Raw genomic sequence first — 23,491 nt, 5'->3', positions numbered from 1 at the left:
GTCTACCTGTACTTGGCCTTTTCTCAGCATCTTCAATGTTAAGAATGAGGTATACACAGGGATGCACAGGGATAGATGCACCTCTTCTGCAGGACAGAATCACATGAACACGATCTACCATTCATGAGATATCAAATGAAGTTTTTAATAAATCCAGAATGACAACTGGATTTTGTCCACTCTGACAAGCAGTGACTAACCATCACCTAGATCTTCTAATCTGTTCTTTTGAGAAAAATAACCATGAAAAACAGAATTCCTTGTAGCTATTATTCACATTAGCTTTTGACTTCATAATTATTAACAATTCCCTTGTGATGTCAATGAGAACCAACAAAGGTAAGGGGATAGCATTATGCATGGATGCTGCAAAATGAAACATTGGGTTCTTAAATTCAACATTTGTTCAATGATTGAAGTCAAGTTCAACAACATATTCTTGGTGTATGGAAACTATAAGCCATGACTGTCTGACTTAGTTTCAAGTAAAGGAAAATGTTTTCAAGGTTTACAATCTTGTAGCTACATTTACTTTATAGATCTGCACATCAGTAACAAATTCCTCACTCTCCTGTTTAAGGGACATTAGATATTTACTAGAGGTATATAGATTTCTTATAGATTAAAATAAGAAAAATAATTTGACATAAGCATGCAAAGAGTACATATGAAGTCCATGTAACTTACTGTTTATTTCAGGCTCTTCAGTGCTCCCCCCTCCCCAAACTAAAATATTTTGGCATTTCAGAGAAACTTGGTACCCTGATCAGAAATATACCAAATCAGATAGGCTATGAACACATTTCAGATGGTTAGATATCTTTAGTAAGGCTGTACTTCTGTAACACCAAACTTACTTATACTATCTTAATTCATGCTGTTCATACCTGACTGCCATGCAGGGTCTGCTGTTGATGTTGAGCAAAAAATCGAGGTTTCCCAGATTCATCAGAGGTCGGGCTGACAGGCTTCGGGTCAGACATGGAGCGCTGCATGACTTTGATTGGCCGAGGCAGACTTGGCTGTCGTTTAGGTGATTCAGTGGTGAAATGTTTTTGAGGAGTAACGTGGGCTTTGTTTAACTTCTCACTTGAAGTGAAGGATGTGTCTAAAAGCCGATGTGGGGACAGTGGTGAGACAGGTGAGTATAGAACCTGTGGAGACTTTGGAGGCTGGCGAGTCATTTGAGGCAAAGGCTCAGGCGGGAGGTGACACTGATATGCTATTTCCAATGGATCTGGTTTCTTCTTCTCAGCCTTTGGGACAATCATAATTCCCTGCTGCCTGCTATTGGTTTGGTCTAGTGGGCCAGATGTTACAATCTGTATGTTAGTAGAGTAGGGATTAATGGTGGTTGGAATTGCAAACTGAGGGACAACAATGCCTTGTGACTGTGCTTCTGGCTCCGTCTGGCAAGCAAGACTCTCTCCTTTGTAGGTTTTCTCAGGGGCAGATATGTATCTTACAATTTCCACTCGTGGGTCAGGTATGATGTGAATGGCAGGAGAAACTGGTCCTAGCTCATTTTGATCTGTCTGGACAGAGCAATCATTGACTGTTTGTATGGCAATACTCGAGGTCCCCTTTGAAGCTTCTCGCTTGTGCTCTGTGCTTGAATCTGAATGTTTTGAGAACCTGGAACGGCGTCTACGAGTAGGCTGCTCCAATTCTCCATTGTCTTCATCATCTGTCTGTACACTGCAATCCACACTCCGCTTTGTTCTTCTCCGACGGGATATGTAGTAGCCTTCTTCACCTTCCTCGTCATCAGTCTGTACACTACAGTCTGCTATTTTCTTAACTACATACTGATCACGTAAGGATGTGTCATCTCCCTCATAAGCATCTCTTAGCCTAGGCACCGAGTTGCGCTTCTTGATGGCTCGACTTTCCCAGTGCTCGTCAGTTCGAAGAGACAGTTCAGAAGTGGATCGTTGTGGTGCTTCTATAAATGCTCTGTGATGTGGAGATACGTATGCTTCTTGAGTAGTAGTGGCAACAGGGCCGCCTTCTATGTACGGCTGGTTCACAGGCCAGTACTGCCCATTCTGAGCTATAGTCCTTTGCATTTCAATAGCCATCTCCGACATACTGTGTGGATTGATCCTGCCTGAAGGGTCACAAACTGCAGGGAAACTTACTGTATTTCGTACTTTCTGCTCTTCCAGTTGCTGGTGCAGTTGCTGTTGGAGCTGTTGAATCTGCTCTAGTTGCAGCCTTTGTTGTGCCAACTGCTCTCGCTGTAACACAAGCTGGGCCTGCCTTTCCTCCTGCTGTTGATGTAAGACTTGCTGCTTAATGGTCTGCAGCTCCTGAAGCTCGCGTTGCACTATGATTTGTTCACTCTCTCGATGGCGCTGCAACTCCAGGCGCTGGCGTTCTAATTCCTCCTGCAGACGCTGATGCCTCAGCTTTTCCAACTCCACACGTTCCCGCTCAATAAGCAGCATGTGGTCTTGCTGCTGCTTTCGCTGATGCTCTTCCTCTTTATCTTCGTGCTTCCTTCGACCAGCACCAGACCTTGCAGTGTCACTTTGCTGGGCTTCCTGTTGCTTTTGTTGCTGCAGTTGCTGGTGCAATAGCTGCTGCAGTTGCTTTTGTAGCTGCTGTTCTTTCTGTTGTTCAAGTTGCTGTTCTGCTTGCAGCTGTTGCTGCAGTTGCTGGTCTTGGTGTGGCTGTTGAACTTGTAGCTGTTGTTGACCTTGTTGCTGTTGCACTTGCTGTGGCTGCATTTGCTGCTGTTGTATCTGCTGTTGCATTTGTGGTTGTACTTGCTGCGGCTGTAATTGCTGCTGCTGTTGGACTTGCACTTGCTGCGGCTGTAATTGCTGCTGCTGTTGGACTTGCACTTGCTGCGGCTGTAATTGCTGCTGCTGTTGGACTTGCACTTGCTGCGGCTGTAATTGCTGCTGTTGCAGCTGCTGTTGCACTTGTTGCGACTGTAATTGCTGCTGCTGTTGAACTTGCACTTGTGATTGCTGTGGTTGCATTTGCTGCTGGAGTTGCTGCTGCTGCTGGATAAGCCCAATGTCAGCCTGCTGCTTAGACTGATTAGCATCACAGACAAACTTCTGAGTCACAGGAGCTGAAGCACTGTGCTGAGGAATACCACTTTGTTCCGGCCTCTGCGTAGTCTGGCTCGGCACAAGCTGACTTATATTTACACCTCCAGTTCGGACATTACTACTGGGTGCTGCTCCAGGCTTCCCAAGATATATAGGTGCTTCCCCAGCAGAAGTTGTGGGAGCAGCTGGAAACCTGTTTGGAGGCAGATAACGGTACAGCCCAGGAGCTGCAGCAGGCATCCTTGGTGCAACAAGAGGGAGTCTACTCAACCTGGCCAGTGGCACGGCTGCGATATTACTAGGCAAGTAGGGCCTGTAAACGCCCCTTAACATTGGACACAAGATCGAGGCTGGCTGTGTCGTAATAGGGAGAGTGGAAGCAATCGGAGTGTTGATTGTAGAGTAAATCATGCCATCAGGTGCTCTCACGGGAGCCACTGAAGGATACATGTGCCTAATGGCTCTCAAACGTACTGCTTGTGGCATGTTGCCAAAGCCGTGCACCGCAATCCGACGTCGAGAGTCAGACAGGTTTGGATGATACATCATGTCTTGTTTTAGTGGCAGCATTCCTTGATGGTGTGACATTGCACTGTTTCTAGCGAGTTCACTGCAGTGAGCATTTCGCCCAGCCGGTCCATACTGGAGGGAGTCAGAACTGTTTGTATATCGTGTTCCATAGTGATCCATGGAATTTAGAGCTGCGCACATCCTGCTAATTTCACGAGCAGTGGTCGCGCTGTATTGGGCCAAACTAGCCTCTTGAAAATTAGGCAGATCCTCTCGCATTGAGTAGCCATATCCAGAATGAATATTAGACATTGAACTATATCTTCGAATTGGTGTGGGTTGGCTGAGGATATCTGACTGCTGTCTCAGATCAGTGAAGGAACCATACTGCATTCCAAGCTCCCAATCCCTCCCCTGACCGAAAGATAAACTGTAGGACTGTCTCATTGTACTCAGATCTACAGCTGCATCTCCTCCAGGCGGGTGGTAAAAAGGTTCGTCCTTCATTAGATTGTAATTAATACTAGCTTCTAACAAATTAGAGTCTGACATAGACGAATGTAGTCGCCCAGAAAATACCTGAGGGAACGTTTTGTGCTCTTTGTACAAATTAGAACCTTCCTGGTAACTAGCCATGGGCTCTTTATACTGGTAACTGTCAACAGGCTCCTGAGCTCTGTTGTCATAGTACTTCTGAGCAATATTCCTGTCGCTGAGCCGTGGTTCAGCCATTGCTTGTTCTGAGACCTGGGTGCCTGAGTTAAATGACCCTGTGCAGCTACCAGCAAAAGGAAATTTATACACAACGTCACAACAAACAGCCCTTTCTGGTTTGGATCCAGTCAAATCCAGAGCATTTGGAGGAGGATCTTGTTTGATCAGCTTTGTAACTGTGCCAGCTGCTGTGCTATCCAGCTGCACCATCGTGTGTGCTTTCGCTCCAAGCTCGTTTGCTGGAGGAGCAGATGGCTTTAATTCCAGTGATGCTTCTTGGTGTACCTGTGAAGTGACAAAGCCACTATCATGAGGTCCTGGTCGAGGCACGGCACTAACACTAATGGCGTTATTAATGTTGCTCTGATTCACAAACATGTCCAGTTTACGCACTGGAGTCATTTGGTTAGCTAAGTTAAATCTAGCAAAATGTGGCTGGATTTGACTCGTAAAGCCTGATTTTGTTGTGACTATTGCCATATCTGTATTGGTTCCACTTTCTGTTACAGTAATGGGCTGGACCATTGATTCAAGCTGTTTTGCTTGAGAGAGACAGATTGCTGTGGCTGTGCCATGACCGAGATCCATGAGATTCTGGAAAGGATCTCCATATATTTTTGGTACTTTGGATTGGGAAATAAGCATTGATGATGTTATCGTTACGCCCACTGTCGTATTTACATTTGGATGTTCCTGCATATTAAGATTCATGATTAATGGCTGCACAGCAGTGGACTGACGACATGGAAGCTGGTCTGATTCAAGTGAATATTTCCTACTTTCCGTAGCTAAAGATGTCAAATCCATTCCATGATCTGTTATGATGACAGGAGGTGATTTAGCAGCTGTTCGGAGATCTACTATTGAGCTACATGTCCGTGAAACTTCCACTGAGTTTATATTTGCATTTGCATTCTGGTACATCCATGATGCTTTGTTGAAAGTATTTTCCAGAGGAACCACACCTTGACCAAGCACAGTCGAAGTTGTGACAACAGTTGAAGATATCTGTCCTCTCTGAGTGGGTATTCTATCAGTCTGTGATGAAGACTTGGCATACATGGGCTGTTGAACATGTTGCGTTGAAGCAGCCACTGACTGAGTCCAACCATGCAACGTTTGTTGTCGATTTAATCGAGTTGGTGAGACATTTGGTGACACAGATGAATTGACAGCTAATGGCTGGGCGGAGGATGAAACATTTGCTGCCAGAGTAACAACCATGCACGTGGACTCGGGAGACGATATTTGCCGAGTGAGTCGGGGTGACCTCACTGAGGTCTGAGTACCCTGAGCCATCATTGTGGAAGGTGATGAGGCCATGGGCATATTAGAAGGCAAGACAACTCTGGCATTGGAAGTCTGTGTTGAGAATTCTGTGGTGGATTTATCACTGGACAGGGAAATTGTTGGCATGTCAGTTCTGGATACTGTTCTCTGTGATGATGGGGAAAGGGGCTCCTCAGGGCTCGACGATTTGAAAAAGCTCCCAGGGGTCTGTGTGGATGCTCCATCAAGATTTGGTGCCCCATAGGAATCACTGAATTTCTTACCCCCTGAGATATTATTTTGAGAGCAATATGGTGTTGAAATTCCTGGATCTGATGGCCTGACTTGGATGTATCCCATACTTCGATCGATGGGAGAAGATCGTGCAGACATCGAGGACTGACTTACTATTGCAGTGGCCACAGTCACAGCCGATTTTTTGTTGTATGTTGTGTAAGAGGCTGTTACAATCTGTGAGCTGTCAACCTTTGTTCCAACTGATATTGCAGTCTGGCTTTGGTCTTGCACGTCTCTCATGAAATACTGAGTTACCCGAACATCAGGGATGCCTCTATTAGCTTGGGATGAAATAAAAGACATTGGTGCAGATGACTGGGTAGGGCTCGTTCCAGGTGTAAGAAGTGCGTCTGTTTGCTTTGCTAATTCCGTATAAGCACTTTGTGCATCAAGAAGCTTCTTTTCCTGAAAAGACCTCTCAAGGTTTTGTAATTGAGCATTTTGTTGCTGCAGGCGGAGCTCCAGCGATGGCGAACGGGACAATTTTGGAGTTTGTGCAGCAGCTTTCACAGTGACCTCATATGCCTCTGCTTTCTGAAGCTCACCTTGTAAGCTTGTCTGAGATAGTGTTATTTCATTGTTCGAGTAAGTGTAGACATCTGAAGATTGGTACTTGTAATTATTCTGCATGTAATCATCTTGCTGGTAAGAACTGCCATAAGCTATTGTCTGCACCGGCTGCTGGCTCTTTAGCATTTCAGCTTTCCTCATCATTTCTTCATATGCTTCTTCGGCACTTTTCAATGGTTTTTGATTTACTGAAGAACTACTGGTAGTTGATTTTTCAGTTGGAGAATACAAGGACATAAATGATGGGAGGTTGTATTCACTCCCAGACTTGTATAATCTGCAGGCTGTTATTTCAAAGCCCTCAGCTTCAGAATCAATCGTGGGTGAATACTCAGAACAAGATGATCGATGGAGTTCTTCCATTTCTGCAGCTTGGCGTAACTCTTCTGTGGGAGAAGCATCCTCGATTGGAGAAAGGTTGCTTGGTGGTGTTTTGGATCTTTCACGTCTTCTCTGTGCCCTTAATTCTTCTTTGTCTCTTTTTGCTTTACGTGCTGTGCTTCGAATGCGATGTTGTTCCACCTCACGCATCTTCTCCTGCTCTCGAAGCAGTTCTTCTTCCTCTCGTAGCTCCTCTTCCTCAGAAGAGTCCTCAATAGTTGGCAACAGAGGGCCATGTGATCGATGTCTTGCCTTTCTCTGCTGTTTCACCTCTTCAAGTCTGTGTCGCCGACTTGGACTACTGTCACTGTCCTCTTCCAATGAGGAGACAGATGTTGGTGAAGTGCCTGATGAAAAAGTAGGTGTTGAGGGTGGCAATGTGGATGAGTATTCACCCTTTGATTTTTCATCTGGTGACCCAGTCAAACTTTCCATTTCAAGTTCAGGTTCTCTATCAATGCTGAGTTCTGTTTCATTACAACCTTCAACATCTCTGCTAATATAAGTGTTTGTAGTGTTCAAATCAATAGTCTTGAAGCGTCGTAGCCCAGATGGTTCTCCCACTGCATCCTCTTCTGCATGATTTAGGGATTCCCTGTATGTATCTTCATGTTCTTTCTGTTCTTGCCATGACTGGCTGTCTTCCCCACTATAACCTTCCAGTGTTGTATCTTCGTAGTTGCTAACTGTACTGGGATCCAGATGTTGCTTTGAAGGGCTTTGTTTACTGGACTCTAAATTGTGTTTCTGACTCTTCTTCATACTAACACGTTTAGCATAGCTATCCAACTCCTCATTTTCCACAGAGACATTATCCTCTTCTGCACTCATTTCCAACAACTGCCTTCGCATAAATTCTTCATCTGTTAATTCTGCTCCAGGTTGTATGGTCTTATCATGGGGAGTTGATATTGCACTTCCACTACGGTCTTCAACATAGCCATGTTGCAATTTCCTGCCAAATTCATCCAAGGATTCCAGGCTTTCTCTTCGCTCACTTTGGTTGTCCAATTCAAAAGTGTCTTCATCCTCTTCTTGTATATCTTCAAGCTCTTCATCTGAACTATAAGACTCTGGCGTAATTGAAAGTGATCGGGGTCTATGCCCCTCTCTTTGTTCTTCACTTGAACTTTGAGCAGTCCTTCCTCTTTTAGCCTTATCTTGAACACTTTGGGATTCCAGCAATGGCCGTACACTGCTCTCCAACTTGTTAAATTCTGAAGGGCTCTTTGGACTCTGCTGCACTTGACCAGACTCGTTTAGCTTTTGTGCCTCGTGGTGCACTGATGTTGTAACCTCACTCTGAGAGCTTGAGATACCATCAGACGAGTAGCCTGTATCACTTAAACTCTGTGGGCTACGTGAAAGTTCTTGAGGATAGCCTTTATTCAATTCCTGAAAACAACAAGAAATTTATTGTAAGTAAACAGTAATCGCACTGCTACTTTTGCAATTTACAACTTGTGTCACAAACACAGTACCAGAATTTTGTGCATTTTGTTTAATGACAGAAATTACATGGGACATCATGAGACCATAAGATAGAAGTGCACAGAATTAGGCTTTTCAATCCATCGCGTTTGCTCCATCATTTGATTATGGCTGATATGTTTCTCACTCCATTCTTCTGCTTTCTCCCTGCAACCCTTGATCACTTTATCAATCAAGAACACATCTCTACCTTAAATACACCCAATGACTTGGCCTCCACAGCCCTATGTGATATTGAGTTCCACAGATTAACCACCCTTTCGCTGAAGAAATTCATCCTCATCTTAGTTCTAAAGAGCTGTCTCTTCATTCAAAGGCCTCAGGTCGGAGTGTCTCCTGCTGTTCTCCACATCCACTCTATCCAGATCTCTCAGTATTCTGTAAGTTTCAATCAGATTCCCCCTTCACCATTCAGTTCAGATTCAGAATCCTTAACCACTCCTCATCCCTGGGGATCATTCCTGTAAACCTCCTCAGGACCTCCTCTAACGTCAGCACATCTTTCCTGAGATAATGAGCCCAAAACTGCTCACAATATTCCAAATGAGGTCTGGCAAGAGCCTTGTATGGTCTCAGCAGTACATCATTGCTACTGTATTCTAGCCCTCTTGAAATAAATGACTAACACTTCATTTGCCCTACTAACTTACAACTAAACCTGCATGTCCGCCTGAAGAGAATGCTGAACTAGGACTTTAAAGTCCATGCTTCAGATTTCCAAAGCCTTACCCATTTAGAAAATAGTTTACGCCTCTCTTCTTCCTATCACTGCACATAATCTCACACTGTCCTACATTATACTGCATCTGCCATTTCTTTGTCCACACTCCTAGCCTGTTCAAGTGCTTCTGCACTCTGCCCCTTTCCTCAACAAAACCTCTCCTCCACCTCTCTTTTTTCATCTGCAAATTTAGCAACAAGCTAAATTCATTTGTCCAAACCATTTCTTGTACAACGTGAATAGTTGTGATCCCAACACAGACACCTGAGGAACTCCACTCATCACCTGCTGCCATCCTGAAAAAGACCCTTTGATCTCCATTCTCTGCCTTCTGCCAATCAGCCAATCCTCTATCCATACAGTACTGTGCCCCTAAAACCATGGGCTCCTGTGCGGCACCTTGTTAAAGGCCTTCTGGAAACCTATATAGATCACGTTCACTGGCTCTCCTTTGTCTAACCTGATTGTTACCTCCTCAAAGAATTCTAACAGATTTGTCAGTCATGACCTCCTCTTAACAAAGCCATGCTGACTCAGACCTATTTTGCAATGCACTTCTAAGTACCCCGCAATCTCATCCTCAATAATCTTACCAATTACTGAGGTCAAGTTAAACAGCTGATAGTTTCCCTGTGTTTTGCCTCATTTCTTTCTTAAACAGGGGTGTTTCAATAGCCATTTTCTGGGACCCTCCTGACTCCAACAATTAAATTTAAGGCAAATAATCAGGGATTGTCTAAGATTAGAACCCAGACACACTTTCACATATTGATTTAACAAGAACATTGAAGTGAGAAACATACCCCTTGACCACCAAGCCAAGCAGCAAGCATTTGGATCTAAAATTGCGTTCAAATAAAAATCTAATCGGTTCACATAAAAAATATTGACAGATTTTTGAGAAACACGGCATTACTGCTGTACAATAGTGAATGATAATATAAATTAAAATCATATCACATTTTGCCTAGTACAAGTTAATCACAGCACATTAAATCGAAAAGGATGATTATTTTAAAAAGGTCTTGCTCAAACAGAAATATTAATGTTGATGCCTTACTCAGTGCAAGCAAGCTATCATACATTTGAGTCTCATGGAGGTCACATGAATGATATCTGGCTATTGAACAACTAACAAATCAGTATATGTTGCCAATCAGTATGAACAATCAGTATAAATGTCTCAAAATTGGAATCCTGCATTATATTTAGTGACATTTTGTAAAAACAAGAATAAGATATGCACAATTTTGCTCAGAGAATTCTTTGTGCTCTCCCTGTACCTTGCCCCTCTCATGCTGTATTCTGAAATCTGTCTTGCTCTATCTCCTTTTTTCCCCCCTTTATTTGTTGAGCTCTTTCTCTGACTGCTTCTTGATTTGCACACAAAAATCCCTCTCCTTTTTTTGGCATCATGGGTGCTCACTCTGTCTCTTTCTGTCTGCCTGTCCTGAAATTTCTCTCCTGTTAATCTGACTGTCCGAATCTATTAGCCCAATCTCTCCCCTCTTCGGCTTAGGCAGTCCCTTGTAATTGAGGATGACTTTCTTCCACTCTAATGCTGTGGGTCCTGAAATGACCAAATAGATCAATCTCTCCACTCTTTCAATCTCAACCAAAGCTCTTGATATCAGATCTCTGAAGGCCAGTGGAACGGTCCTTCAAGCAATTGTGTCGAAGGTTCAATATATATTACTGTTTGGAAACTTAGTTTCTAAAGTTGGTGAACCACATGTAGCTTTAAGTTTAATTTGCTAATGTTGTGGAGTTGAAGGCGTGTACTATACCTTTAAGAGAATGAGTGAAAATTGAAAAACTGGCAACCATCTGTCATGTGTCGGAATGCAGGCACAGAGTGTGCTGGATCATTTGCAGATGTAACATTTGAGATGTAGCTCAGGTAATGAGCTGTTTTCACAACCTTTTGAATTCAACCAGTTTAAATTATGCCCCAAGGTACTAAAACCCAAGCTAGAACCACCCAGATATTCAGGCAGAATCAGTGTGAGCAAGAAGATGCTGTTAGTTTAGCTGTCTTCAAAAGTGATGTTTGGGGAAAGGTCCTGAATGTCTTAAGAAAATTGCTGTAAATGAGAATATGAAAAACTTATATGTTCTTTGCTCTGAAAGTGTTTGGAAGTACAAATAAGAAAACTTCATAAACCATGAAACTTTAAAGTGGAGACAAGGTGACTGACCTTCATTACATTTTGATTAACTGTATTGTAGTTGCTGGGTTTAAAACAGCAAATCTCTATTTCTGATAATTGCGATAGCACCATTCCAAATAATGCATGTACAGTATAACATCTGAAGTCTTTTGATTCTTTTGTGTAATAACTTTTATGTTCTTTTGTTGAAAATACGTCAGCAGCCTCTAGTGAGTTTGTTCAGTGATTGAACGCCTTGGTGAACAGATAGCAAAACTAAAATGCATAGTCTCTTAAGCCAGGTTTCACTTGGCAATCTAACTTGCTCAGTGCTATCATCAGCTGGAAACATATTCAATGTGCAGCCAGGGCAGCCTGCACTGCAGAGGAGTGCCAGTAAATAGGAAGGTGGGTGTGCGAGGCATTGGTGGCAACAAGAGGGATGGGTGAGGGGTGGTTGGTTGAACAGTGTGTGCATGAGTGTGAAAGCAGTAGGTGGGTGTATGAGCAATGAGTATGAGTGATTGGGTTCATGTGTGACAAGGGATAGGTGAGGGGTGGGTAACTGAGTGAGTGGATTGGTATGTGGTTACGTGCATGAGTGGGTGCAGTGTTAGGTTGCTGGTGGGTATGAGAGCAGTGAATGATGAATTGAATGTCACAGAAGTACAATCCAACTTTGTAACAATCAGTAAAGGATGCCATTTATAACTTTGGCTAGGGTAACTTCAGTGTTTTAACAGTGTTGAGTAAGTGCAGAGTGCTTTGGCATGGATAATACTTGAAGTTCTGAAAAGCAACAGGCTGAATATTACAAAAAAGTCAAAGAACTGTGGATGCTGGAAAGTAAACAAAAACAGAAATTGCTGGAGAAAGTCAGCAGGTCTCTTTTGAAGAAGGGTCACTGGACCCGAAATGTTAACTCTGCTTTCTCTCCACAGATGCTTTCAGACATGCAAAGTTGCTCCAGCAATTTCAGTTAAGGCTGAATGTTACACTCATTTCAAAGATAAAACAAGCATTTTTGTTTCCACATTTTCCGAATCCAGAAAAATATATGTAAACTGTTTAGTGATAATCTTTCAGGAAATTCTACGTTTAAATCTTGACATTGTCAACACGTTCCTCTCCAAATCCACCTTTATTGCCATATCCCTGACCGTGCCCCCCTCCTCAGCTCGATAGCTATTTTTATTTAATTATACTCTGTAAACTGCTTAAGCTTGCTTCTTTTAAGTTGAAACAAAATATAAATTTAAGTTGTTGATGTTGTCCCAGTTTGCAATGGAAGATGATTAATTAATTACTTGACTAATTGCTCTAATGGTGCTCTAGTGTTTCACTGGGCTTAAATCTCCACACTATACTAAGTCTTGGGATTATAGCTGGTGTAAACCAGTAAAGAAGTAGTTTGTATTGCTAAAAGTCTTGAGGTTGATATCATTATTAATTTATAGCTAAAGGCTTTCAAAGTGGGATGTACAAGATCATCATTTTTCTGCCGGGCTAGAATTAAACATGCAGTGTGCAGCTTCTTCCAAGTTCTGAGTTAATATACTGAGATATTTCTGTTGGTACATATGAATAAACAGAAGGTTTGTGCGGCGATACTCCTTTTGAACATACAGAAATGGCCTTTCAGATGTTAGAAGAGCTCACAGCAGGAGAATCAGAATATGGAGAGATTCACTGGAGATTTATCAATATTTGAAGAGGGTTCTCTGATTAAATCAATATTGACAGTTTGTCAATAATTATCTGAAAATACAGAAAAGTTTGAAAACTGTTGAACTATTTGTGAAAGCAACTATGCAATAAAAACACTCTTTTGCTAAATGCGGTGTAGAAGTCTTGTTCATTTGTGTCATTAGAATTTAGAACTCTGATTTAATTCCCTGAATAACAAATTTAAACATTGCAAATACTTTCCCCTTGATACTGAGACCCACCAGTAATTCACACAATAAGTTAAAACAGAAAACCATTTTGTCAACAAACAATTCTTCCCTAAAATAAACAAATCTCAGTGTAACATTTATAATTTTTTTAAAAATCCATTACAAATAACTGACCTTTTTTTGCAATTTGCAGGATAACCTTTAAACAGAATTGCTGATTTAAACCAGCGACTAGGGTAGAATTGTCAGTAACATTCAAAAGGATTAGGGTGAATTTAACACGCGGACTGAGGATTTTCATAAGGACATAGAACATTACAGTGCAGTGCAGGCCCTTTGGCCCTCAATGTTGTGCCCACCTGTGAAACCAATCTGAAGCACATTTAACCTACACTATTCCATTATCATCCATATGGTTATCCAATGACCATTTAATTGCCCTTAAAGTTGGCAAGTCTACTATTGTTGCAAGCAGGGTGTTCTACTTACTACTCTCTGAGAACGAACCTACTTCTGACATCTGTCCTATATTTATCACCCCCTCAATTTAAAGCTATGTCCCCTCATGCTAGCCATCACCATTGGAGGAAAAGGGATCTCACTTTCACCCTATCTAATCCTCTGATCACCTTGTGGGTCTCTATTAAGTAACCTCTCAACCTTCTTCTCTCAAACAAAAACAGCCTCAAGTCCCTCAGTCTTTTCTCATAAGACCTTCCCTCCATACCAGACAACATCCTGGTAAATCCCCTCTGCACCTTTTTCAATGTTTCCACATCCTTCCTATAATACGGCAACTAGAACTGTACACAATACTCCAAGTGCGGCCGCACCAGAGTTTTGTACAGCTGCAACATGACCTCTACCAATAAAAGCTAATGCACTGTATGTCTTCTTAACAACCCTACAAACCTGGGTGGCAACTTTCAGGAATCTATGCACATGGTCAAAGAGATCTCGCTGTTCGTCCACACTATCAAAAATCTTACCATTAGTACTCTGTATTCCTGTTACTCCTTCCAATGTAAATCACCTCACACTTTTCCTCATTAAACTCCATTTGCCACCTCTCAACCAAGCTCTGCAGCTTCTCTATGTCCCTCAGTAACCCATAACATCCTTCCACATTGTCCACAACTCCACCGACCTTAGTGTCATCCGCAAATTTGCTAACCCATCCTTCCCCGCCCTCAACCAGGTCATTTATAAAAAAGACAAACATCAGTGACCCCAAAACAGATCCTTGCGGTACATTTCCCATCAAACAACACCCTCCAGATGTAGGGAAAATAGGATAAATTAATGGACATTTATGCTCATGGTATGGGTAAAGTGCATACTCAATAAAAATATGGCTGTTGACAAATGTAACAAAGCAAAAGGATTGTTTACTTACCACTGATTTTGAGCTGGCATCAGTGGGGCTAGATGTGCACTGAAATGCTTCTCTCCCACAATGCCAATTAATTCCTTTCAAAAATGCAAAACCTCACACCAAATGCCTTCATCTATGTTCTAGGAGTGTATGCTGTATCACCTAATCTCTCCCCACAATGTAAACTTCGGAGTTTTGGCAGCATCTTTTTCAAGGTCATAATCTCTTTTTCAGGTGAAGTGCCAGAATGGCATTCAGTTATCCAGATGTGGTCAAAGTAGAACTTTGTTTAGCTTAAGTGAAACTAACTCCCCATATTAAATCAAACCCTCTATCATTAAAGGCTAATATTGCATTTGCCCTTTTTAGCTTTGTTTTTCTACTTGACTACTGCATTTAATTGACTGTATACACATATTGCTGAATCTCTCTGGTCCTCCTGTAGCTTTTTATCATTTAAAAAAAAATGCTTGCAACTCTGTTTTCTTGTCAAAATGGATGATCTCACCTGTGGTGAAAGTAATTGGCATAGCTTGCCCATTCAATTAATTTGTCAATGCATGGTTGAAATTTCATTCACCCAGTGACATGACGTGCTGTGTCATCAATCAGTGTCATCTATAAACTTGGACTTGTGATTGTGGTATCTAGGTTATTCATGCAATGAATGGCTGAAGCCCTGTACAGATTGTTGTGGGCCACTATTAGTTATGTGCTTCCAATTCAAGTGTATATTCATTTATTTTACTGCCTAATCAAGTCAATACTTTGCCTTCAATTGCATTGAGTCATACAGATGTACAGCACGGAAAGCGACCCTTCGGTCCAACTTGTCCATGCTGACCAGATATCCTAAATTAATCTAGCCCCATTTGCTAACATTTGGTCCATATCCCTCCAAAGCTTTCTATTCATGTACCCATCCAGATGGCTTTTAAATGTTGTAACTGTACCAGCCTCCACCACTTTCTCTGGCACTTCATTCCATACACACATCACCCTCTGCATGAGAACATTGCCCTTTAGGTCCCTTTTAAATCTTTCCCTTTGCACTTTAAACATGTGCCCTCTTGCTTTGGATTCCCCTACCCTGGGGAAAAGATCTTGGCTATTCACTCTATCCATGATCCTGATGATTTTATAAACCTCTATAAAGTCACACCTTAGCCTTTGATTCTCCAGGAAAAATAGCCCCAGCCTGTTCAACCTCCCCCTACAGCTCAAACCCTCCAACCCTGGGAACATCCTTGTAAAGCTTTTCTGCACCCTTACAATTTTAACTAATTTTTCGGAAAGCAGGGAAACCATAATTGTATGCAGTATTCCAAAAGTGGCCCAACCAATGTTCTGTACAGCTGCAACATGACTCAGGTGATTTAAATTTAGTTCAGAGACACACAAGGGACTGCAGCATCAAGGGGCTGAATCTAATGAAGGAGGGAGATGTAAAGTATTTAGGTATTAAGAGCCAGTGCATATTGAAGGATTAGGTCTGCTCGGAAAACTGGTTGCAAGGCTTTTAATACTCAGTCTGCGAATGGGGTGCAGACCATGTGGAAGTTGCTTATTCTAACCAGTGGAATGAGGCAACAAAATGTTCAAGGTATACTATATTTGAAGACACAAAAAGTGGAAAATAAAATAGTGCTGTTGAATAATTCACTGTGCTACTTACCTTGCACAGAGGAAATTCAACATTGTAGGAAGGTCAGAATTGGGATAATGAATAAAGTGCCCCATACTGTCCCCCTATGACTAGGGCCTGCAACTTCATGCAGCCTGAAAACAGCTCTTCTTAACTACGCCAGCATCATTAACTTGTCACATTAATCAGAAAATGTTATTAAATACATGACAGATGTCACAGGCAAAAGGATTACATGCAAATATAGTGGGACAGTTGTGAATACATTTAACATACAAGAGTTAGTGGCAGGCAGCAACAGGAGCTGAGAATGATTCAATACTAAACATAATAACCATAGCAGTCTGACAAAAGCCAAGTCACCAACAAGGTTGGCCCTGGTGCACATTAGACGATGCAGGCTGAGTATAGGCTGTGGGAAGGCCAGAATATGGGCAATGCAGGGGGGGCAATGGAGTAGGGAAAAATGCAAATTACAGCAATTGGGTTGAAGTCATGTACCACTGATAGATACAATATCATTGTATAAATTGCCATTTGTCAAACAGTACAGGTCAAGGGTTATAGTTGCACTCACAAAAGATGCTGGTAGTTTTTTATAATTGGCGACTTTGCTGCTTTGGTGCTGCAGACATCTAGAAACTTGCCTGAAAAGATTCCAAGATAGAGCAGAAGGGCAGATAAGCATGAAGATGGGTAGCAATGATATCTTTAAGTAACATGCAGAAAGGAAAGAAAGGTTAGAGATAAGTAGAAGCTACAGAAGACAGTGGAATCAGAAATAGACTCAGGGTGGGGAAAATGCCTGGAGTGTTGAAGATCCAGCAACAGTGCCAAGGCCAAGGGAGCAATTAATAAGAAACAGGTCTCACAGAAAATCATTGGGTTTGTAAAGGCTGGGGAAAATGGGGAAAAGCTATGGGATCATGTGATACAGAATGGGATTATGGAGTGATTTAGATGAAAGAAGTGTCTGAGAATTGAGTACAATGTTTAGAATCGGCTTCGGATGGTGTATTGTGGCAAAAACTAGGTGCCATATTTCAATAAGGGATCAAAGTTTTAGAAAGGGTACATGGAAGATTTGGTGAATTGATAAAGAGGCAAGGGGTATTGCTTATCTGGACAGTACGAAGAAGTTGAAACTATTCTTCTCAGACAATGAAAGTCAAATTTTAAAGACATGTTCAAGATTATGAAGAATGTTAATACATATCGAGGAGAAACTTTTTCCACTGTCAGAAAATTGATACATTTGAGAAAATCAGCAAAAGAACCAGAGGGGAGATAATGACCTGCCTTATAGTGAATTGGAATGCACTGCCCAAAAGGGTGATGGAAGAGGTCAACCAATTAATTAAATTCATTTCAATAATACAAAAGAAATTGCAACAAATTCTTGAAAATGAATTTCCTGCAGGACCACTGAGAGAGAGAGCAGAGTATTGTACTTAATTCAATAGCTATTTCAAAGAGTTAGCATAGTTAAGACAGACTGTATGGCAAGGTCAGTGCTGAATCATTCTACAAAGCAGCTGAGACGGTCAGTTGTACAATTCAATCTTGGAGACAAAACATTGAGCGTTTTAATTTGGATCAGAATTTTTGAAATCATCCTCATCATGAAAGAAATGCTCAACAATTCAGTTTTCTTCCTTAAACTCTCAACTATACATTTCTCTGACCTTGGAACTTACATGATTTATTCTTGACACATGGCATTTGTACTGTCACAAAACAATTCAACTCAAGCGTAAATAATTTTTAGCATTTGTCATCACATGCATTTTAAGTGACTTACCTCTTGAATTTTTGCTTTCTGTAGTTCAGCAGCTTGGGAGGTCTCCTTAGAAGAAGGGTCAACTTTTTTGTCTGCACTGATCACTTTTGCTGTTGCAGGTACTGCAGTGCTCTGTACTGCAGGTTTTGGCTTCTCCCTTGGTGACTGTGATTTGTTTGGGATTGCAGCCTGGGCCTCGCTTTGCCCAGGATGTATTTGCTGAGCATGTTGCTTATCCACAATCAATGGAGCCTGTTGCTTCGTTTGCATGGGTTGTCCTGGTTTGGCAGTTGGTGATTCCTTATGCTGAGATAATTGTTGACTTGATGCTACAGGGACCTTCTGTTGCTGGGCAGGGCCAGCTTGCTGTTGGCTAATCCCTTTTCTTTGTTGCACACTGACGCCCGTTGGCCCTGTTTGATGCTGTGGTGACATCGATGGTTGTTGCTTTGATGCTATTGATGGGACAGGAAGTGGTGCATCTCCCAAATTTCCAGACATCAGTCGTTTGGTCTGACAGTTCAAACAAAGCCATTCATTTTTCTATAAGGCAGAGAAAGACAAATACAAAATATGGGGTTACCTAGAGTAATACATATATGTACTTATGCATTAGATCTAAAGTTTATGATAGCCATATAATGAATTTGTGACTGGTCTACACTTTAGTGTCACCAATTACACCACTAGTTAACAGCCTCAAAATGTCCCCCTCATCCCAGATCTCCATTTTCTATTATTTAACCAATCCTCTATCCCTGCTAATATACCACCCTCCAACACCATGGGCTACTTTCATATTAAATAGTCTAATATGTAGCACCTTATCAAAAACTTCATCTCTGCTGCTTCCTCAATTTCATGGGTCTACCACCAACTCATATTTCCAATTATAACGACAATCCAGATGGTGCAAATGAAAATGCAACAACAAACTTTCTGACTTTTAATATATCTTTTATTGCCCCTTTGTCATATTTCTCAATGACGTGGAAGTGCTGGTGTTGGACTGGGCGGACAAAGTTAGAAGTCACTTCACCTGATGAAGCAGCAGCGCTCCGAAAGCTTGTGATTTCAAATAAACGTATTAGACTATAACCTGGTGTGGTGTAGCTTCTGACACTTCTCAATGTTCACTAAATGTAGGGAGTGACACTAACTCCAGTCTTGAGGTGACTGTTTCAGTAAAGAATAGCTGAAATTTTCATGCTTTGTCCATTTGAAGTGAATCATAATGACAAATGTTGACTTTGCTGGAGAGAACAACTTGAGGCATTGGACATGTCTCTCACTAGAATTAAGGGTAATTAAAAATGATAGATTACACAAAACATACTAAAATACACTCAAGTCTATTAATTTAAGGATGCTGAATCCTCCAATATTTTGGGCGCCAAATAACCTGTAAGAACATATCATGTTGGCAATGTGTAGTTGGGTATTTTTCCTCAGTAAAACTTGACATGGAAGAATGGCTTATTTCCAATATTGCAGTGACATCCACATACAATCCCTAAGCTTCCCACGTGTTACCATCACAGCACAGGGCCAGACTACGTTTTTCAGTCCGACACGTTAGATACTTCTGTCTGATTGCCAGAGCATCTTTGTTAACCTACAGAAAAGCAGCTACAAATGTACCCCTCCATGTGAAGTATGCATATGTGCGGTGCAATCAGGCAGAATAATCTGTCCATTAACCGTAGATGCAGTGAATGAAATTCTCATGGATTGCTCCTAGCCACTTCAGATACAGCTAATTAAGTTGCTAACGTATCAACTAACTGCATCAATATATCAGTTGGACTGTCACATCACAAAAATAGTCTAGATTGGAAAAGAGGTTTTCACAAACTCTGAAAATAATTGGTTGCTTCCATCTCAGATTGTTCTACAGGACAACACTGATGAAAATAACTATGTAGTGCCTCAGAAAAACCCATGGTTTGGAACAGAGGCTAGCCACTTTGTTTTCCACCTCACAGAATGAAACACTCAAACTCTCAGAAGAGATCAATAGGCAGTCTGCCCTTACTGCATTGAACGTGTCAACACAACATTCATTTGAATTTTTCACTAACAATAATCAATCTGGAGAAAGATTGGTGGCTCTCCAAAGATCTCACCAGATCTAACAGTCCTTTTGCTAATCCTACATAATAGGGAGCCCTCTGTAAAACTAATTAAAGGTGGTTTCTAAATCTTGCATTCGAGAGGAATGATCAGATCTATTGCTACGGGGTTCTATCAATTATTGATAAATTTCACCTCCCACCAGTAATATGATCTTCAGAAGAAACACTCCCCACAGAACCCTGCACTGCATAGGCTTCTGATGAAGTCTGCAATCCTTCCTAGCGACCTGACAGCTCATTGCCTTTACAATGTTCAGAAAATGCTTTTCTAAATCTAGCTTTTGGTCAGGCTGTCCAGTCATGCTGAGCGGCAAGTCCAATTGATACAAATGTGAACCTTTCATTATCTATGGTGTGCATTTTATTGATATAGTCTCACCGGCTAAGGATTCAAATATCTTTGTTGGGTTTACTAACGTCCATGTCCAGATTGGTACTAAGGCCTTCTATCACTGCCAAACATTCATATTGATATGAAAATCAAACAAGTCATTCTGAATCCTACAATATGCCTGTGCCAAATCAGCTCGTGCCTCCAAGGATTTGTGCCCTGCAGTGAGACAATATTTATTCTTGGGTTCATCCTCATGGCTCACTGTGACTGCACGTGTATGGGCTGCCCAAGACATACAAAAGTGATGTTCTTTTCGTCGTTACCTTGTCTATGACAGGCTCTGCACATCATGAACTAGTGAAATGGTTGGATAAATTGCTACAAGTTTTGAGCAAGTTGTTCAATTAAGCAATGAAGGAATCTTTCACATTTGCAAAGCTAATACAGTACTTGCACATTGAGAGTAACACAATGTCTATGCCTGCATTTCATGTTGCTAACATATCCAATGTAAAACTCCAATGTAGAGAAGCTATAGACATCTGCCTGCAATAATATACTCTAATGATTTCAGACCTACCATCACTGCACGAATCAATATTCATTAAATTTATGAACTCAGTAACGCAGTTGAGATCAATTTCATTAACATCAGGCAAGTCCAAACAGATGGCATTGCTTTGGAATCCCCTCTGGGCCTAACAGTCTGAAACATTTTATTGGATTCAATGATAAATGCATCTTCAATGGATTGGCAACTAACCCCCACCTCTTTCATATTTCTGATATATTGTTGATATGATTGTTATATCTGAAATCACAGTAACATGTTCTTATGTGTTTTAATGAGCTCCTGCACTTAAATTCACATTTGAAACTGAACAGGCAGATGAGTTCCTTTTGCTCAATGTCCTAGCTAATAACTCAGCTGGGGTTCTCTGCTATTGCCTACCACAGTCTTCCTTTCATTGTTCAGTACACATATAACATATAGAACTGTAGGATTTCCAATAAGATTGGTGCAATTGGTACCTATGTACAGAGTCCAAGCTATTTTTTCACAATGCAAACTTGATGCTGAAGTAGAGTGCATCAAAGCAGTCCTGCGGATATTGAGATCCTTTTCTTGCTGTATATCCTGTGAACTAATTGAAGACCTGAAGCTAGTAGCTCTTTGTTGTTAAAATGCCAAGATTACCCTGAAAGGGTAAGGTATCTCACAAGGTTGAGTAACAGGTCAAGCTCGCTGTTTCACATGAATATACAGTAACAACAAGTGGTGTTCGCCACTAACGTGATGCTGCAATTAAGCCAGAAGATATAATGCCTACCATACAAATGATCAATGTGATATAGGATATTCAGTGCAGACATGGTATCAGTTTATAGGTTGCATGGCCGAAAGATGAAGGGATCGTATCAAACTGCATGGCCAATTGTTTTTCTGTAGCAAGATTTGGAAAATTTTATAATTGTTTGAAGATTGTGATTCTGGGGACTTAGGAGGCCAAACTTAAATTTTCATTCAACACTTCTAAATTGTTGCAAATGCATCAAACCTGCCTTTTGCACCGATGTTGAACTCCCCCACCATTGAGGCTGAGGAGCTCCATCCTCCAATCTAAATGTCCATCACCACTCCCGACAGGCTGCGGCAGGACCGCAGAACCTCGACTCAATCCATTGATTGTAGAATCACGCCGCTCCGTCCACCACATGCTCCAGCCACTGTCTGGCACACATGCAGTCCCGCCGTACCCCCACTAGGCTGGCACTGCTCCTGGCTTCCTTACATTCCCTGTTGAACAAGGACAGTCCCTTGATTTAATGATAATTGTAGAGTGACTTGTATGCCAGGCCATGAGGCTGTAGGTTGTGGCAGAATGCTATTCTGCTACCTACAGAGCCTCAATGCTGTTCAGTTTTGAGCTGCGAGGTCAATTCTGACACTATCACAGTTGTCACAATGGGGGTGCCAAATAACACGACAAAAGACGTCCTTAGAAGACGGGATTTCATCTCTACATTTCTTTGGTGGTTCTTTCCATCAAAAGTGTAGCAAGATGTTTGTTGATTGTACCCGACCAGCCTGTGCTTGCAAAACTCTAAGTGCGGAGTCTAACATTAGATGTGATTTTGCAATTGGACCCTTTCTTGGTCTGCCCTACACTGGCATCCAGATTAATAGCAATGTACAGAGGAAAAACAGAGAACACAGGCGGAGAGAATTTCGCTTAGTTAATCGAATGCTGGATAATTGAATGCCGGACAGTTCACCCAAGCATTAGGGCCTTGCCGGATAATCTGATATTTGCATAATCGAATGCCTGATAATTGAGGTTCCTCTGTAGTTGAATCTTAGTTACCTTCTGAAATGGGTCACTCAATTCAAGAGCAATTAGGGATGGGAAACAAACACTGCATTGCCAGTGACACTTCTACTACATGAAAAAAAGCATACTCCTCCAAACTCAATTATAATACTGAGTAAACTGTTAATCTCTAAGGGAGGTGCTAGGAATGCCAGGTTCTATTCAATGCTGTGTCAGATTCTAATCAATACAATGCAGAAGACTGTACAAGTGATTCCTGAAGGTCTTCAGGAAAGGGTAGGGGAACCTCTGTTCTCCATCTTGTCACTGTTCCCTTTGTGAGTGCTTCCTTCACAGAGGAGTCGGGTTGTTACAATCCATATGTACAACCCTCACGTCCCAGCAGCAGATGTCCTGACCTTCTTGAGAAGATACATCCAGGTCGAGGGAGAAAGCACTGATGTGGTCGATCCTTTCGGGATCTGGACCAGAAAAAGACAGGTCAGGGTAACCCTGAGGGTCGATGCCAGTGGGAACATCCTCCATCCACCCTCCAGCTTTGCCATCGGAGGAAGCAGAGGTTACCTGACATACGCAGGGCAGCCGAAAGTGTGCCGAACCTGCGGGAGGTCAGGCCACATGGCGGCGGATTGTAAGGCGACCGTCTGTCAAAACTGCAAACAGGAAGGCCACCCGACCAATGAATGTAAGGAGGCCAAGAACTGTAATCTGTGCGGAGAGGCGGGCCACATGTACAAGGCCTGCCCAAGACGAGGGGCCGTCACCTACGCACAAATGGCCGGTGGTGGCAACACAAGCCGTGGACCGCCTAAGACCAGCGAGG

The 23,491-nt window shown here is 42.0% G+C and overlaps 1 protein-coding gene across 3 annotated transcripts in view; it reads right to left on the bottom strand.

The window, feature by feature from the left end:
* LOC122559103 (protein bassoon-like) overlaps nucleotides 1–23,491 on the bottom strand; it is a 368,910-nt gene that overhangs the window by 70,886 nt on the left and 274,533 nt on the right. For all 3 annotated transcript variants that reach the window (XM_087994486.1, XM_087994487.1, XM_087994488.1), the window contains exons 4-5: nucleotides 17,888–18,409; nucleotides 888–8,201 (exon numbers count right to left, since the gene is read on the bottom strand). In XM_087994486.1, coding sequence (XP_087850612.1) covers nucleotides 888–8,201; nucleotides 17,888–18,409 — 7,836 coding nt within the window. The remainder of the gene's footprint in view (nucleotides 1–887; nucleotides 8,202–17,887; nucleotides 18,410–23,491) is intronic.

This window comes from Chiloscyllium plagiosum, unplaced genomic scaffold (genome assembly GCF_037043375.1).
Source record: "Chiloscyllium plagiosum isolate Xiang-an unplaced genomic scaffold, Cpla_swu_hap1 HiC_scaffold_14, whole genome shotgun sequence".
NCBI lineage: Eukaryota > Metazoa > Chordata > Chondrichthyes > Orectolobiformes > Hemiscylliidae > Chiloscyllium > Chiloscyllium plagiosum.
This window is presented reverse-complemented; position numbering and strand designations above follow the sequence as displayed.